Source organism: Amaranthus tricolor, chromosome 6, assembly GCF_026212465.1.
Source record: "Amaranthus tricolor cultivar Red isolate AtriRed21 chromosome 6, ASM2621246v1, whole genome shotgun sequence".
Lineage (NCBI taxonomy): Eukaryota > Viridiplantae > Streptophyta > Magnoliopsida > Caryophyllales > Amaranthaceae > Amaranthus > Amaranthus tricolor.
Genome location: NC_080052.1, coordinates 21,191,211 through 21,209,624, shown reverse-complemented (window position 1 = coordinate 21,209,624; position 18,414 = coordinate 21,191,211). Strand labels below are relative to the sequence as shown.

The 18,414-nt window shown below is 33.1% G+C and overlaps 2 protein-coding genes across 5 annotated transcripts; one reads left to right on the top strand and one right to left on the bottom strand.

Annotated features, from left to right (window-relative positions):
* The first annotated feature begins 1,098 nt into the window (after positions 1-1,098).
* On the top strand, positions 1,099-4,783 carry LOC130814717 (alpha-galactosidase 2-like). 2 transcript variants are annotated; one of them, XM_057680875.1, is made up of 14 exons: positions 1,099-1,283; positions 1,426-1,484; positions 1,952-2,008; positions 2,093-2,127; positions 2,282-2,385; positions 2,466-2,541; positions 2,633-2,757; positions 2,973-3,056; positions 3,556-3,620; positions 3,718-3,800; positions 3,882-3,972; positions 4,049-4,098; positions 4,180-4,320; positions 4,397-4,783. In XM_057680875.1, exons 1-14 carry the CDS (start codon positions 1,174-1,176, stop codon positions 4,487-4,489), a joined length of 1,173 nt encoding a protein of 390 aa, XP_057536858.1. In that variant the 5' UTR covers positions 1,099-1,173; the 3' UTR covers positions 4,490-4,783. The 2 variants fall into 2 exon arrangements, with proteins under 2 accessions (XP_057536858.1, XP_057536859.1); XM_057680876.1 differs by lacking the exon at positions 4,397-4,783 and having other exon boundaries at positions 4,190-4,320.
* Positions 4,784-7,433: 2,650 nt separating this feature from the next.
* On the bottom strand, positions 7,434-17,936 carry LOC130814716 (E3 ubiquitin-protein ligase XBAT32). 3 transcript variants are annotated; one of them, XM_057680873.1, is made up of 11 exons: positions 17,753-17,936; positions 16,448-16,645; positions 16,305-16,364; positions 15,331-15,402; positions 15,059-15,234; positions 14,811-14,971; positions 14,428-14,486; positions 14,297-14,343; positions 11,004-11,144; positions 8,844-8,935; positions 7,434-8,282 (listed from the first exon to the last, which is right to left on the bottom strand). In XM_057680873.1, the coding sequence occupies exons 2-11, from the start codon at positions 16,640-16,642 to the stop codon at positions 7,744-7,746; spliced, it is 1,542 nt and encodes a 513-aa protein (XP_057536856.1). In that variant the 5' UTR covers positions 16,643-16,645; positions 17,753-17,936; the 3' UTR covers positions 7,434-7,743. The 3 variants fall into 3 exon arrangements, with proteins under 3 accessions (XP_057536856.1, XP_057536857.1, XP_057536855.1); XM_057680874.1 differs by having other exon boundaries at positions 17,633-17,763; XM_057680872.1 differs by lacking the exon at positions 17,753-17,936 and adding an exon at positions 17,317-17,746.
* Positions 17,937-18,414: the final 478 nt, after the last annotated feature.

Here is an 18,414-nt window from a genome sequence, read left to right as displayed (position 1 = left end):
ACTTTTTTTTAAAATAGACACCTTAATTCAATTTCCGGTGGCTTTTGTGTAATTTACGGCGTTGACTATGCCTGTTGAACTCCAAAAATTTATTTTTTAAAAAAATTTTTAAAAATTTTTTGTTATTATTTTTTTTATTATTATTTTTTTATTTTTACTTTTGTTTTTATTTTTATTTTATTTTTAGTTTTTATTATTATTTTTTTATTTTAGTTTTATTATTATTATTATTATTATTATTATTATTATTATTATTATTATTATTATTATTATTATTATTATTATTATTATTAATTTTTTTAAAATTTTTTTTAAATAATAATAAAAATAAAAATTTTTAAAAAAATAATATTAATAATAAAAATAAAAATAAAAATAAAAACTAAAATAAAAAAATTTAAAAAAAATTTTAAAAAAAATTAATAATAATAATAATAAAAAGTAAAAAAAATAAAATAACAATAATAATAATAATAATAATAAATAATAATAATAATAATAATAATAATAATAATAATAATAATAATAATAATAATAATAATAATAATAATAACAAAAATAAAAATAAGATAAAATAAAATAACTATAATAATAATAAATTTAAAAAAAAATAAAAAATAAATAATAATAATAATAATAATAATAATAATAATAATAATAATAATAATATAAAATAACTATAATAATAATAAATTTAAAAAAAAATAAAAAATAAAAAATAATAATAATAATAATAATAATAATAATAATAATAATAATAATAATATAAAAATATAAAAAAAATTAATCTTTTTAAATTTTTGGAGGTCAACAGGCATAGTCAATGCTAGAAATTACACAAAAGACACCGGAAATTGAATTAAGGTGTCTATTTTAAAAAAAAGTCTCTTAAAAGGTATTTTTTTACAAAAAAAATTATAAAAGGTGTTTCTTTACAAAAAAGAATTTTAAAAGGTATTTCTTTGTAAATTTCCCGTAATTGATTTTTTAATAGTAAATAACTATGTGATCAATTAATTTTTTTTGTTACATGCGCACTCAAACCCTGGCGTGGTTTTTGGTTTTGGGACCTATATATTATACATACAGTGCTTTAATTGAAGCTACTAGTACATTATAAAAAGATACATAAAAAGACCACCAAAGGATAAGTAGCTGTTTCCTTTAGCAGATATGTTCCTCTCTTTTTTATTTTTGCTTGCAGTGGTAGTAACACCAAATAGTGCTCAAGTTCATCATCCCTCCACTCGAAAAAATGTCTTGGCTCTCACTCCTCAAATGGGGTATGTTCATACTGCTTTTAACCTTCTTCATTTTCTCTAATGTTTCTTTTGCCTCATTTGAGTTAATTCGAGTAACAAACAACCAGTCCGAGTTAATAACAATTTCGAATTAAAATGTTAATATGCCGAAATTTTCGCGTAGGTGGAATAGCTGGAATCACTTTGGATGTAAGATTGATGAGCAATTGATTAAAGAAACAGGCAAGTTTTTTTTAGTTAATTGTGTGTTTCAACTTTCAACAAGATTATCAGCTGGTGTCCAGAGACATCGTTTTTTTTAACAGACGTCACCCAGATCCAGCCCATTAAATGTTAATTTGTATCCGTAATGTGTACTTATATTATGTTTAATGATTACTTATAATATACTTAATGCCCATCAAAAAATACTTAAAATGCTTACTTATAATATTTATAATGCGTACCTAGAAACTTAGCTTACATGTTCTTAATGCCTTCTTACAATATGTTTAATGTCGACATACAATATACTTAATGACCACCGAGTAATTACTTAAAGTATTTACAATATTCTAAATGACTACTTACCGTATTTTTAATGTCTGCCGAGAGACTTACTCTATATTTTTCTTTTTCGGCCAACCTAATTAGAGATCATCTCTCACATGTGTATGAACAATGAACACTTTTTTATAATTTTCCTGCAGCTGATGCAATGGTGTCTACTGGCCTGGCATCCGTTGGGTATGAATACATAAACATAGGTAATATTTCGAATTTTCGACGACTCTTTTTAAAAAAGCAACTTACGTAAGTATTTACCAAAATTATCAATTGTACTCTAACAGATGATTGCTGGGGAGAGCTCAACCGAGATTCTCAGGTGATTTTCAGTTTTGGCTAAGTTGGTTTCTTGACAGCACATATTTTCTTAATGAAACTACATGGATATATTAGACTATTGGTTGATCGAATTGGTTACTTAATGCGGACGAATCAGTAACTAAGTTGATTGTAGTTTGTGCAACATATTGCAGGGAAATTTGGTTCCCAAGGCCTCAACATTTCCATCAGGAATAAAAGCACTAGCAGATTATGTTCATGGAAAAGGGCTGAAGCTTGGAATTTACGCAGATGCAGGGTAATCGATCTATCTCTCGACTCCCATTAAGGTTAGTTCGTCTTAGAAAAAAATGATGTTAACAAGAATGTGATTTGTAGGACTAAGACTTGTAGCCAGACCATGCCTGGATCACTTGGGCATGAAGAACAGGATGCCAAGACATTCGCCTCTTGGGTGAGTATCGTGTATCGAGTAATCATACACTTGATATGATCCGATTTCCATGTTCACCTGATTTATACTGATTCGAAACTATTTGAAACAGGGTGTGGATTACTTGAAATATGATAACTGTGAAAATCAAGGAATTAGCGTCAAGGATAGGTACCCTAAGATGAGTAGAGCCCTACTTAATAGTGGGAGAAATATATTTTTCTCGCTATGTGAATGGTAAGTCAATCTTCCAAATGAACTTGAACACTATGTAAATTTGTTTATAATGGGTTATACAATTTCACTCTTTTAAGACTCATCTAATCTTTTGGAATTAAGGCTCTGTTATTTTTGTTATTTTTGTATATGGATGAGGAAATGAAATAGTGGGGTGAAAAGTAAAATTATATGGAAAATGTTGATGGAAAGAAACTTGTTGGTTTGGTGGGTAGGGGACAAGAAGATCCAGCAACATGGGCTCCCAGTATTGGAAACAGTTGGAGAACAACTGGTGATATTGAGGATAATTGGAATAGGTAAGAAGAGTAAATTCCATTTCCTCCTTTGCATACATTATTTTTCACTGTAGAAGAATCTAGACTCGAGCCTAGCTCACTAAAAGTCCTATTAATATTAAATTGCTTAGTCGAGTTGGTTCAAAATACATAGATGTGAGGTTGAGGCGTTGAGCCTTCAGCCCATCATATACTAGTATTATAGATTTTTCACCCCTAATTGGTGATTAAGATAGTAATATTAAGTTGTTAAAACGAACACATTCTATTCAATTAGTGATTTAGACAATGAGCATCAAGGGCACTTTTATCAATGCTGTCAATTGACAGCATTTAACAAGTTATATATCTAAATATGCTAATAAATGTACTGGTTAAGTTAGTTATAATATTGGTGTGTGACAGCATTGTTCCATGTTCAAGCCTATCAACAATTTTTTAAAAAAATACTTAGTTCATTGTCTATCATTTGATTTGATTTTATTTAGGAGCCGCCCCTAATGAGCACTACTTTATACAGTATGACAAACATAGCAGACAAAAATGACAAATGGGCAAGATATGCTGGTCCTGGACATTGGAATGGTAAAAGAAACATAGCCTTCTCTTAGTTAAGTTTGATCAGTCCTCTTTTGTGTATGTCTTATGACCCATGAAACTGAATAATGTTGTCCTACCACAGATCCAGACATGCTTGAAGTAGGTAATGGAGGAATGACAACAGAAGAATATCGTTCTCACTTTAGCATGTGGGCATTAGTAAAAGTACCCTTCTAACTTCACATTCTTCTTGCATTGAAATGGATCAATATATTTTTCTCTGGTTATGATCATGAGTTTCTGCAGGCTCCTTTGCTGATTGGATGCGATTTGCGATCCATGGATAACACGACTTTTGAACTACTTAGCAACAAGGAGGTTATTGCCGTCAATCAAGGTAAAATAAAACATAATACAAGAATCGGTTGTGTATACGTCAAGTCCTTGAAACGATCTAACATTTCTAATTCTAGATAGGCTAGGCGTTCAAGGGCGAAAGGTCAAGAAGAACGATGATCTTGAGGTAATAAACATACAACTCATCGAAAAGTACTGTTTGATCGTGTGTTAGAATTCTCAATTGATGATCTTATTGAAGTTATAGGTATGGGCAGGTCCATTGACTCATAAGAGGGTGGCTGTTGTTCTATGGAATAGAGGATCCTCGCCCTCAAATATTACCGTCAATTGGTCTGACATAGGCCTTAAACGAACAGCTAAAATGTATGCTCGAGATCTATGGATGGTGCGTGTTACTGACTTACTGTCTTGTTTTTCCCTAATGATCAAATATTCATTCTTAACCTGTTGAAACAATGCAGCATTTAACTCGGACTGGTGTAAGAGGTTATTTATCGGCTGAAGTTAGCCCGCATGCTGTCAAGATGTACGTCTTAACGCCCTGTCGTTCATGAGATTTGTTTCGCGTGTGGAGCTAGCAAGCATGCTCAAATGATAGCAGTTTAAGTTAGCAGAGTTTATATAATGAGAAGAGGGGAAGAATATGATGTGTAAGAGAACAGTATAATATACTGATACTTTCTTATTATACAAAGGAAAAAAAGTATGTACTATAAAAGTTATGTATCAATTGACAATAAAAGGTGGTTCTACTCTTAAATTCTCCTACCCCTTGCATTAAAAGAGCTATCTGCATTAGAGTCTTTAAATTTCGTATAAGATATAGCAGCAGCTATGTAAGGTTTTTTCTAGATTTGTCCCAACAATAATAACATTCAATTACTCTGATATGGCTTTCACCTAGGGTGGGGTCTGAATTTAGATGTACACAATCTTATCCTTATTAGCGATAACGGCATAACGCTAATAAAGAGGTTCTTTCTGATTGACCCTTGGTAGATAACAGCAAGTGCAACTTTACATAAATAAATAATCAAACTACTTAAAACAAAGAAATTAACTACCCAATTAACCAATGTCACTAATCCCTAGCGAATCGTGAATGAAAAAAAGTTAAAGTCGATTTTGGGCTAATTTTGTACTATTTTTGGTGAATCGCGAGTTGAAAAAGCAAATTAATTGGTGAATTATGTTACATTGCAATAAACTCATAAATAGTTATCTACTATTTCACCAAGTATACTAATTTTTGACTATCTACAACGAATAAAAAATAAAATACCTAATCCGACAATAGTAGTTCCAATGAGGTAAAACATTAATCAAAGAAACCATTGTTATTGAAAAAAAAATTTATTTTTTGTCAAAAAGCTCTCACAATAAAATTCAAAATGTAATTAATGTCTAATTAAGACGCGTATGGCTTAAATGTTTTAGTAGCATTGAGCTAGATATCCAAATACATATCGGACATCCATATCTAATATATGTTCTACACATTAAGTGAGGTTATTATCAGCATTAATTGATTGATAAAGGGAATGACAGGGAGTAGGGGAGGGTCTCGCATTATGTGGAGATTAAACAAAGGGTGTATGAAAGGAAAAATTGATTACTTGTTGTAGCCGGTGGAATTGTGGGTGGTGTGGGTAGATCATAGACGTATAAGTTTCATCATGGGTGACTTCTAAAATGAACGAAGTATTGTCTTTGTTTATTTATTTGGGACATATTCCATGTGGTAACACTTAATTTTGCCGAAATAAAACGAGTAATTCTAAAAACTCTACAAATATTTTGAAGATTCAACTCTCTTAAATGATGATAATTCAAAACACATAAACAAATAAATTAAGTAATTACATTTAGTTGTTTAAGTTAGTCCAAAATCATATTGGATATAAACTGAATATTTGATATATATGTTTAAGCTCGAATTATTGGAATATGCTTAAATAACTAAAGTTTATCTTATGGTTAAATATATTAGTCTTGAAGTTAGTTTCAATGTCTTGAAGATAATTATGTTTATAATAAGTTTAGTTTCGTAAATATATTTGAAATATTTTAATAGGTCAAGGTTCATTAAAATTAACTTTGAAATATTTTAATAGGTCAAGGTTTCATTAAAATTTACTTTGATATTATTTGAAACTAAGTTTGAATATATTATTTCACGGTTTGTTATTAATGTTTGAATATTTGAATTTAAATTTTAAAATATATGTTTAATATATTTGAATGATTAATTATACAAAGTACAAGGTACACATGTTTTGTTAATTATAGTACACGGTTATATTTGGATTTAAATTAGTTATTATGATAATTAAAGTGTTATTTATAAATAAGATGGTAATTTAAATTGATGCTAAAAATAGGAAATCTCTATTTGAATTAATGCTAAATATAGGAATTATCTTTGAATAATTATTTACACGTTGATTAATCTGGTTTTTGCTGAGTTTTCATTATCTTGTATGAGTACTAACGTGGCAGCTTAGTATTGATTATCAAAGACAAATTACAGCACACAATGACGAAATTATATAAGTTGTCAGTACACGTCAATTTGACGTAAAGCTCAAGGTCTTGAAGACTGGAATAGAATATCCAGATCAACAAAAATAACGGATGAAGCTTTCTTGCACTTCAAGGAGATGTTCAGGCGTAACATCTATAAATACAAGGTTTCATTTTAGAATTAAGGATACACCTCTATGCACCTCTTTCTCTCTTGTAATAACATCTAGTATTCCCTAAAGAATTGTAATTCTTAATTCATCTAGCTCATACAATTTGTAATGAACTTAAGTGTTAAAAAAGAGTTATATTAAATTTAATACGCCTAACTTAGAATACTTTTCAAAGTGTTCAACTTGTAATCTCTATTGTGAGATTTGGGATTTGCTTTTATTAAAGGCACTTGTAAGACGTTTCTTCAAGAGGAAGAACGTGGTGAGAGAAGATAGTGAGATCTTCTAGTTTGTCTTAAAGTCGGATTAATAAAGGCGTTGAAATCCTACGGGTTGAAAGAGAACCCATAGGCGGGGAGTAGGTTGTTTAGAACTAAACCTCGTTAGCATATCGTGTGTTATTCTCTAAGTTTATTTTCCGCATATACGTTATTGTTTTACGAATTGACTCAAAACTGTTCCAGAAAACAGTTTTGAAAAACTCCTCAATCTGTTGAAATGATCTTCCACATAAAATTTTTAAACGCCCATACTCTCTATTTACCCCCTCTAGAGAGTATTCGATCTCTTATCAACTTTCATATTTCTTTGATGTATTAGTTGCGATTACTTTTAATCCCATTTAATAAATAATGACAAAGCTTAAAAAAGAAAATGACACTCTACAGCCTGTTTGGTAATTAGTATTAAATAATGGGAACGGGGATGATTATACACCTAACATTCTAACCATTTAGTACCAATTACCAAACGAACCGTTAATAAACAAATAATCAATTAATTTTGTCGGATTGCCTGGAAATTGGCATGTAAAAAGTTCAAGCTCAAATCTGATCAAAATTTGAAGGTATTTTGACATCAGTCTCGTAAATTTGCTCTGTACGTTAGGAAAACCCAGTTTAGTCTGTCATATATAGCACGTTTTCTTCTCTTTGAAATATATTCACTATGTACACCATATCGCTCTCTTTCTCTGCGGTTTTCGGAATCACACATCCTACAAAACTAGTATCATTGTAGTTCAACATTACAATCTCGATTTCTATACAAAAAAACTAAAAGCAAAAAGAATTTAACGATCAGCAAGGAAAAAAGAAAAAGTATGAATCTACTTAACTGCTAGTAGCAACATATTGGTTGAGAGCACAAAACCATGATTTCCGGCCTTCAGCATGGGAAGATGATCGCCTTAATCTAACTCGCCCACACTTACTTAATTGTTCCCTTACACTCCGATTTACAGACCCCGCAATAATAGACGGGCTAGTCTCTGATCCTCCCATGCAGCAACCCGAATTGAGTTTCATGGAAGGAAACCTTTGACAGCTTAAAGAACGAAAAGAGGAACTCAGAGGGGAAACTCGGCTAGTACTAGAGGAGGAAGTAACCACTGAAGGCGGCTTGCAAAGAGGAATTGTCAGGGAGGCACGCTCGTTTTTCTCACATGAGCAGCCACATAATGACAATGACAAGCTCGTCCTCCCAATCTCCTTGGGCATCAGTCTTGTTCCAGGAAGTTTGATGAATGACACAATTCCGTGTCTGCAGAGAGGGCACGGGATTGAACCTGGTGGACCTTTGGCCACGTTTGATGAGCAGCTCATAGTACAAAGGTATAGTGCACATCGTGTGCAGAACTCGTGATTACAGCCTATGCAAAATACAATCCGTCATATAAAGTTGTAACCAAAGTTATTAAAATCGAGGTTCTACTTGGAATCGTTTAGAGAAGTAGAATCGAATCGATAAGATCGAATCGTAGAATCGTACGATTCTACAATTAAACTTAATATTTAGTGTCTAGTATTAATTACTCATTTTAAAAGTTTAAACTTATGAATTCAAGTTTTGTTTGAGTTATTTTTTAAGAATTAAATGAAAAAACATACAATAATTGGTTTAAAATGAAAATATCGATACAAATCGTTATTGTTTATAAAATTATGATTATGGATTTTTGAAACATATATGTGTACGCAAAAACAATTAGCGAAATATAGTACTTATCAAAAATTAATAATAATTCGAGTATAAATTTGCTGAATTGGATTGCTAAATCGTAAAATCGTGAAATTGTGTTATGATTACCAACACTACAATTCTATCAATTGTCCTGAACCTACTCAATGGGATAGGGGTAATGGATTGGCATGAACCTACTCAAGCAAAACAAGATAATAATCTGAAGAAGCTAATGAAACGTGGTACGTACCTTCAGACGCTACAGTGCATCTCCCTTCAAGGCAGACCACACAAGGATCTTGACATGTTGGTACTAAATCAGAATTCCTCCAACCACAGTCTCTGTAAACAGCAAAGTGAGCAAAGTGATTAGTGTGCTACCACATGGTTCTCTCTTCAGAAAATATGAACAGAAGTTTCTTGCTCTATCCATCTAAGATGGAGTTTGGAAAGGTCGGAAATACGCAACCTTACTCTTGTTAACGACAAAACTAACAAAGAGGTTCTTTTTGATTGACCCTTCGTAGCAAACATCATGTGCAACTTCACATACATAAGACTTTGTTTGAAATTCGAGCAATATATTCATATCCGAAGTATTTAAAGGAGAGTGAGTAAGACCTAGTTTCAAAATAAACCAGTTGGAGTTTGGTGTGACTTTGAGTGCACCAATGGAGTTTGTGGAGAGTTTTGATCTCGTTGATAATCGATGAGCATGAGTATGTGTGTGTATGATGATGAGAGGGGGCTTTTATGGGCTGCTCGACCAAAAGAACCAAGTGCTCAATCGAGCAAATAAGCTCGACCACTCCAGTAGCTTAAATGACGTCTGCTCGACCAGGTTGGAAACCGCTCGACCCCCTCGACCCCCCCTCTGTTTTTGCTCAACCGGTCGAGCGGGAAGACAGCAAGCTACTGTCTCGTTTGCGATAATCAGCTGCGGCTGATTTATTAGGGCTGGGCCCATCCTCATTTACTCCCATATGTACACATGTATATATAGGAGTCCCTACACACATTCCCATGTGGATTTTAACCCTAAGCCAAACACAAACCCTTCTCTTTATCTATTTTTCTTCTCCAAGTGTAATTCTCCATTTTATGAGTTCTTGAGAACTCCATTAATTATTCACATAATACAAGCAAGCTAACCACCACTGAGGACGTAGCCCACATTGGGTGAACCTCGTAAATTTTGTGTCTTTTGTTTATTGTATTATTTCTTATTGCTTTTCATTACTAGTTTATTGAAGTGTTTGTTTCATTGCATAGAACACCACTACCATAGTTTTTGGGTGTTGTTAGGGATAAAGTTTGAACCTTTAGACCTCTAGAGTACTTAGTATTTCAAAACCATAATAATTTGAAATCCTATTATCGTATTGCACCCTAGTCCAAATTTTTTTCCAATGATAATCAATAGAAGTCATCAAAGATACAGAAGAATTTTGGGGGACAAAGGTTTTAAAATATAATAATTGTGGGAAAAGTTTAATGGTTTTGGAACTGAAAATAGCAACAAAAGGAATTGGATTATGAAAAATACTCATTTAGCTCATTATATCTTGAAGCACATTTTGTTGTATTGCCCTGATTCAAATCAGAGAAATAAGTTTTGCTGATAATGTAGACCGGCCAAACCAGGAGCAACACTTAAAAATGCCTCTACTTGCCAACAGGAGGGGTAGGCTTACGTGATAAAGAGCCACCAAGACTTGATAGATGGGCATCGCGGGATACATCATCACAGCCTCACGGGAAAAGGTAGCCATCTTTTTTCAGCTAAAGTTAACAAGTTTCAAAGACGAAATATCGCATAGGAAGAAAATTTGAAACAAATAATCAAAAAAATATAAAAAATTCACACAATAGCCAACTTTGCAAAATAATTCCCAAGATAAGTAGTTTTTTCCCAAAGCTGTGGTTTGGGGCTGTTCGCTATTAGTAACCGCGAACAGATGCACGCTAAAAACAGCAGATCCCCTTTTCTTCCTCTTTTTGACCCTGTTTGACCATGTTTTAGCATTGTTCGCTGTTAGTAACAGCAAACAAATCCTTTGTCTTTTTTGAACCCTCTGCATGTGTTCGCTGTTACTAAGTGCAAACAAGCCAAATCTCAAGTCTGGGAAAAAAACTATTTATCTTGGGAAACGTGAATTTTTATATTTTTTTGCTTATTAGTTTCAAATTTTCGCGTAGGAAAGGGTTTTATATTTTAGTTCTTATAGGGATTAAATGCTAGGCACGCTAGGTTTAAAAGTGAGCTATTGCCTAAACTAGATTGATCATGAAAAGGGTTTTATATTTATGAAGCAGGTCATTTCCGGGCATCCGTCTTGTACAGACCAAGAACAATATAAATATAGATAAAACGTAAAGTTGCGCCTAGTAAAAACAGGAAATTCCTAACCTTGCAATTTTGATTATGCTCATCAGGGGAAGTGACAGATAAGGGGAAGGCATTGTTGGAAATTGGACGTCTTTAGGTGTAGCAAGAACTTCAAGTATCGAATCTCTATTCCACGAACGAGCAACCATCAATGGCGTTAATCTGTACAAAGAAGAGTTTTGTTCAACAATATTTGAAGTTTGAACAAGATCTCGTAGGCATTAAAAACTTGCTCATAATTCCAAGGTTCTTAAGCAAATTTAACATCAAACAAGTCAAGTATAAGAAATGATCTATTAATGATTAACAAAAGAAATGTAATATTTAAAGTGGCATATCAAGTTAGGGCCATGTTAATGACAAAACTCAATCTGCAACAAATTGATGATAAGACCCTATTAGAAAAGCATTCGCAATCTCATACTCATTGAATTCAAAATTGGATCGTTGTCGGTTCCATCTAAAATACAAATACGTTGAAAAAAAAGGAGAGGAAGCTATTTTCCCACTATCGTTAGAACTTTCGTTCATTGATACATAAACAAATGTTGCTTAGATGAAAGACAAGCATACATGTATGTAATATGTTGAAGAGTTCAAAGGAAACAAGGCGACTATATGGTTGCCCTTCCTTCCAAAACGATACGATATCATTTAAGTTGAATGGAGTACTACAAGATAAAGAGAAAAGGATAGATACATGATTTTTATTGACTTGTACCAAAATTTATACTTGGTGGGTTACAGAAAATCAAGGCATCAGTACACTACAAGATATGTATGAGGAAGTGCAAACTAAAGTCAGGACATGTGGACAAAGTACATGGAATATCATTTTGGTATGACCTTAGTTTTATAAAGCCCGAGGCGAACCGCGGCGCAAGAGGTTCTTAGAGCCAAGGCACAAAGCAAGGAGTGAAGGCACAAGCTTATTGTAGGCGAGGCACACTTTTCACTAAAAAGCTTTAACATCAATCATAAAACATATAGAATACTTAAAGTGTTAAAACAAAAGTTTGAAAACATTCATTATTTTTGCAATAAATACCACATTAGCACATATCTATTATAATCTGAATATGAAGCATACCCAAACTCATTTTCTTCTTCTTCGCTTGCTTTTTGTTTTTATTAAAGAAGCAATGGTTTCTAAACTTCATATTCAAGCAAATTCGGGTTTTGAGTTTTATTTCTTTATCAAACAAACAAGCACAAATTACTTACTCAAACAAACAAGGAGGCGCACAAGGCGCAAATCCAAGTCATAGAAGAGGATCATACAAAGGAGCTCCTTCCAAGTGAGCGTTTTGAGTAACTTGGTTTCAATGTAGGTGACTCAAATGGTAAGTTGCAACCGAAATATTATGCCAACGAAGTGTGCCACTAAGCTTAAAGAGAAAATTGTTGCCGAACAACAATGACCAACAATACTTTATGAGCAAGAATTTTAGGCTTATAGAAAAAAATAGTTGAGATGTGTATGTTAACATGGATAAGTAGCCATAACCAACAAGATAGAATCTGAAATGAAAGCATAAGAAAAGCTATTGGAGTCGTAGATATTTAAGACAATGAGAGATAAATGTCTCATTGCTTTGATCACTTGCAATCAACACCAGAAAATGCACCATCCTTAAAAGCAAAAGGTTGAAAAATTTGATAAGCTTAGAGAGGAAATGTAGGTGAAAAATGATCAAGATAACAAACAAGATTGAAGAACGATAGAAAAAGTAGGACATATAGGTAGGAGCATATAGCAATAGATAGGAGTGAATGGAGGTGGAGAATAACTAGTTTTATTTACTGTAATTAGTATTATATGGGGTTTCATAAAGATGATCTTTGTTATCGAAGTTCCCTCACCATCTCACATTAATTTGTATAAGTTCAAGTAGCCAACCCCATGTTGGGATCAGGGCTTTAACGCTTCTATTATTGCTATGTACAAGCAACAACTTGAAATGGGAAAATAAAACACTGAATATAGTCTCGCAACAGATGATCAGAAAGCTATTGATTCTCTTTAAGGGTTCGTTTGGTATATGAAAATTAAGGCTTGCTAACGGAAATAAGAAACCCATTCCGTTGCTCACTATTTGGTATGGTATTTCATCAACTCAATCCTTTATTCTAGGGTAATTGATACCATTACTCTGTTTCAACTCTCCATCAGGCGGTAACAAAGAATTGCAAAAACAAGAATGACATCTAATACATGAGACTTTCTTATATTCGTACACTAAAAAAGTTAATTCAAAGTAAAGCCCTAAAATTACCCCCAATCTCCAGACATTTTTCTTAATGAAGGCGATAAAGTTTATGTACTCTATTTCGATTTTACTCTGCAAATACCTGTTACAAGATTTAGTTTTACAATTTGTAATTTCATGCACTTGAAGGGCACAATTAAGATTTTTCTTCCTTTGGTATCCATGAATGGAGGGTGAAGAAGCTTAATATTTAAATAGGGAGAACAAAGACAGAGAAAAAGACTTCAAAGAGAAGTAGAAAATGGCGTAGTATCCAAGTCAGTATTAGGCAGAGAAAATGGTATGGATTGCTGGTGTTGTTCAATATTCTGAAATGGAGAAGGAATACTGAAGAGGGTAGATCCGGGGAAAGGCAAAAATGGAGTACCAAAATACCTGTCCATTTTCTGTAATTTTTGAGATGAAGGAGTTTTAAATGAAGGAGTCAAAGATTGAACACCATAGGTTGAAGATGATGTTTCAAACAATTGTTGCAAAGATCGGTAATGACACGAATTTACAACAAGAGAAAAAAAATATGATTCCTTTTCCATGTTATACCAAACAAATAATAACAATAACGCTTAACGTTACGTTTTCATTCTTATTTATTTCCATTCCTTTACATGTGCTAAGTTTATACCAAACGACCCCTAAGTCCTTTCCAAAGATAACCAAATAGCATATTTGATTAACATTATACATTTTCATTGATTCTCTTACGGCAATTATTTATAACTCTGAATAGATAGGGCTTTGGCTTTCCACCTGATATTTTCAGAACCTTAAGAATGTTCTTAGTATAACCCGACATGTCCGACTCTGAAAACTCTTGTCTTTAAATTAAACGTATTTAGCACTTTGATCACCTCAATAGAGTGATAATACCAAGGTGGAAAGGAGGGGAGGTCAAACGTCAAAATTTTCCAACTTAAAACAGAAGCACAGTTTCTTCATAGTGATGTTCAATTATATACTAATCACCAAAATATTCATAGAAAGGAAAGAAAAAGGCTTTCCACAGATCACAGATGAAAGTAAATTGATTGCAAGAAGGATCCATACCCATTTGCATTTTGTGCCGTAAGACTTGCTCCTCTAGCTATCAGAAGCTGAAAAATTGTAATTTCAGTTCAGTAAAAATCTGTCAAACTACGTGACTCCAATTATTTATTCAAGCAGAAGAAACACCCTACTTGACAACATTGTAGATTTCCACCATAAGCTGCATAATGTAGCGGAGTGCTTCCTGCACCTGCACAATCAAGTTGACCCAAAGTATTAACGGTAATAATTACGACACACATGGAAAATAATGTATGATGACTTTTCACTGTAGCATATCTGTAATTCAAAACATGAAAGAAATTTAACTGCACAAATATGCTAAGGATCCACTTGTGCACTTGGCTCGGGATCAAGTCTGAAGGACATATAGACATGCCAAAATTTTTTCGGTTCTCATCCCAATTGTTACACCCCGAATTGAGAGTTTCATTCATTTGGTAAAATGCCCACCAATATACGAGTGGGTGTCTATTGTCAACCGTCAAAGAACACGCAACTATCTAAGATTTACCTATAAGATCAATTGTAGTTCCATCTTCGACAGTTGTCTCACTAACAGAGGCTCCTAGATCCAGAAGTAGCTGGACAGCATCAAAATGCCCATTCAATGCAGCCATATGAAGTGCCGTGATTCCTCCATCAGCTGGTTTGTTGATCACTTGGTGTAGGGCACTAGTACAATAATACACTAGATAAGTATAACGGAACATTTTCCGTTTGGCAAAGTACCAACATGAGAATACTATCGAGCCAGGGTACCTCGCATTAAATTCTGAATTTCCATATTCTTTTTTTGATTTCTTTTGTAATATAATCCATGTGCAAGAAATGCTAGGAATATAATCTGCAAGCAGAAGCCTGATACACCGAGTATGCCCATTCAATGAAGCCAAGTGAAGTGCAGTACCCCCGTTAAGATAATCTGCTCTATGAATCTACATCTCAATAACTACAAAGCATTAACTAGATTTCATAGACCCACTTCCTAATTACTGTTTATTAGCATTGTAATTAAAGAAACAATCACTTACATTGGCTTTGGAAAGAATCAGAGTCTGAACAACCTCCCAATGACCGTGCTGACATGCTTGCATTAGCGCAGTCTGTCCATCAAATAAAATTTTCTTTTCAGTACAAAAGCATAGCGTACTTCACAGTACATTCCACAAACTAAAGACTAACATTGAAACTTCATACTAATGAAAGATTAAAGTCAATCCATCGGTAATGATAAAGGCTGTAAGAAACACAAACTAATCAATCCTTAACCCAACGAGATATAATGATCACAAGGGGTGGTTTTAGGCATGTGCAAGGTGTCTGAACACACTAGGGCCCCCTAAATTATGAGGCCTCAAATATCGGTTTATATTAGTTTAGTTTTAGTTTAGTTATTTGTTTATGGCCCCCAAAATATTGAAAACATATAAGATAAATAGGGTCTCAAAATATTTTGTGTACCTTTGTCCCGCCCAGATAATCTAACCAGGATTCTTTCCAACAGAACTATCATGAATAATTCACACTAGAATATTCGTCATGGCATTGGACATTGTCAGTCGGGCATAGTGTAAAAATGCGATAACGGTCGCGATTGTGGTGACGCAACGGTGATGCGCTAACGAGAGTGATGCGGTTATCATAACACCTAAATATCAATCAAAACCATATGATATACTTTGATACGACCTAAAACACGATATTTTACCCCTTTACAACGCAGGGAATATCGGTTTGTTTCTTTTGAAAACCTTTACAACACAGCCCATGAGATGCGATGCGGCCTTGTTTCTACACTATGTCAGCCGGCTAACTCACCTAAATGAACTTTTGACAAACACTTTCAGAAGAACACTGAATATTATAACATATCAAAGAGTATCACAATTATCATGAAGAATTGCTACTTGAATGTTGCAATCACATTGAACACAATCAGTCAGCTAGATTACCTAAACGAACCATTAAGAAGCACTTAAAGAAGAGCACAGAATAATGCAGTTACCTGACCGCGATAGTTCCTTAGATTAATATCGACTCCAGTCTCGAGCAAAAGAAAAACAATCTACAAAACAAATCAACCAAACCAATGAAAAACAATCCCAATTTTTGTAAACACTCTAGAATCCAAAATAGGCAATCATTTACCTCATGGTGCCCTTGAGCTGCAGAGTAATGCAAGGGGGAATTTCTAACACCAAAAGTCGAATACCTCACGAGACGAGGATTGTACTCTAATAAGGCTTTGGCTTCCTGTAAATCACCATCTCTAGCAGCTGAAACCAAGCGTTCTCCTGAAGCTGAGCAGCCTAAGGAATTCCCAACTATACTTAAGAATCTCATTCTCTGAAGAAAGGGAGGATTACCAGTTAAAGAACCCCAAATACCAACTTTTGGGACTAAGAATAATTAGATAACATAAACAAACTACCCAATATTATTATTTCTTGTTCACGATCAATAAAATAACCCAGAATTTAGATAACATAAACAAAGAGAGTAAGGTAATAGTATCTCCCTTTTTTCCTCACAAAACAGAATCTCCCTCTTTTTTCTACAAACAGCTAACAACCCACAACAAAACTGTCAATTTTACATCAAAGTACGAGATTGTTTGGTCTAACAACCCTAAATTACTGCTGATTTTCCCTCAATTGAAAATCATTAAAAGATGGATCACAACAAAAACCCAAACTACCCAATATTATTATTTCTTACCCAACAAAATGCAATTTCAATGACAATTAAACAAACCAACTCCATTTTTTAAAGAAACAACCCTAAAATTTCATTTGATCATTTCATCAATGAAACTCTTGCATACCCACTTCATAATTCTCCTCAATTAAAGAATCACATCACAATTCAACCAATTTACTCTTATAAAGGACACAATCTCAAATACCCAATTTTTGATTTGCAATATTTTTTATGAAAAATAAGAAAAGATCAAATTTTGCCAATTGGGTAATTGTTTTTTTCATTTGATCATTTCATAAATGAAAATTCTTACATACCCACTTCATAATTCTCCTTAAATTATCAGAATCACATCACAATTCAACCAATTTCCTCTTATAAAGGACACAATCTCAAATACCCAATATTTGATTTACAATATTTTATATGAAAAATAAGAAAAGATCAAATTTTGGCAATTGGGTAATTGTTTTCTTGAAGAAAGAACCCGGAAAAGAAGGAGAAAATTCATTTGAGCACTCAACAAAGATAGGATGTCCAACTCAAGTGCATTGGACAATAAGGTGTAATGCCCACGAAAACATTAAACAATATTATGCAAAATGATACCAATTGTCTAGTAATTATAAATACCTCCACACGATTAATCAAATCAATTATGCAAAAGGGCAAACATGATATTATTTAATTTGGACAAGAAAAGGGAATGTCAATAGAAATGGAAAGAGTTAGAAAGAGAAGGTAGATTTTTACTGCTATAATAATAAACCCCAACAAACGCCTGCACCGAAAAGCGTGTGTATGATGATTGATGATTGGATTCTTGGGATTTGCTAAATTGAGTCCCCTTCCTTCTTTCTTAGTCAACGTTAGTAGTTTGGATGTTGCTCTTTTCTGTTGTTTTTTCACCTTACTCAACAAATAATAGAGTCTATATGGTTTGTTGGGTGAATGACAAGATTATTAGCCAATTTTGTTAGCCATCCTTGATGTTTTAAAGTCTTAGATTACTATTACGTCTGCTTACTTGTCGTTTTTTATTTTTTACCCTTTATATAGTGCTCTTTTACTCTTTCTATCTTACTACCTTTTTGTTTTTACTTTCTTGTTCTCTATATGTATTTATTTATTTATTTACTATCATTTCTCACATTATTATTAATGGTCGACATGCGTTGTAAGTTGTAGGCTTCCGGGTAGCTACACTCTCTGAAGTTTTTTTCTTGAGCCGAGGCACTCCTTGACTGCGCTCTTTTTTATGGGGTATGAATTGTCGTCTTTCTTTCCTCCTCAAACTCTGATCATAGTTCCTATGGGATATACTGAATATAATGATGATGACCCTTAGATATTTTTAAGGTTGTTCTACTATTTGATTAAACGGTATTTATTTTTATTTAAATTCACATAAATTA

Bases quoted from the DNA above. Each gene is read 5' to 3' on its own strand.
- LOC130814717 (XM_057680875.1), top strand. From the start codon at position 1,174: ATGTTCCTCTCTTTTTTATTTTTGCTTGCAGTGGTAGTAACACCAAAT. The intron at 2,009-2,092 runs GTAATATTTCGA...GTACTCTAACAG, and splicing joins GTATGAATACATAAACATAG to ATGATTGCTGGGGAGAGCTC. The intron at 3,057-3,555 runs GTAAGAAGAGTA...TACTTTATACAG, and splicing joins ATTGAGGATAATTGGAATAG to TATGACAAACATAGCAGACA.
- LOC130814716 (XM_057680872.1), bottom strand. The intron at 15,235-15,330 runs GTAAGTGATTGT...ATTGAGATGTAG, and splicing joins TGATTCTTTCCAAAGCCAAT to ATTCATAGAGCAGATTATCT. The intron at 8,283-8,843 runs GTACGTACCACG...TATTTTGCATAG, and splicing joins ATGCACTGTAGCGTCTGAAG to GCTGTAATCACGAGTTCTGC.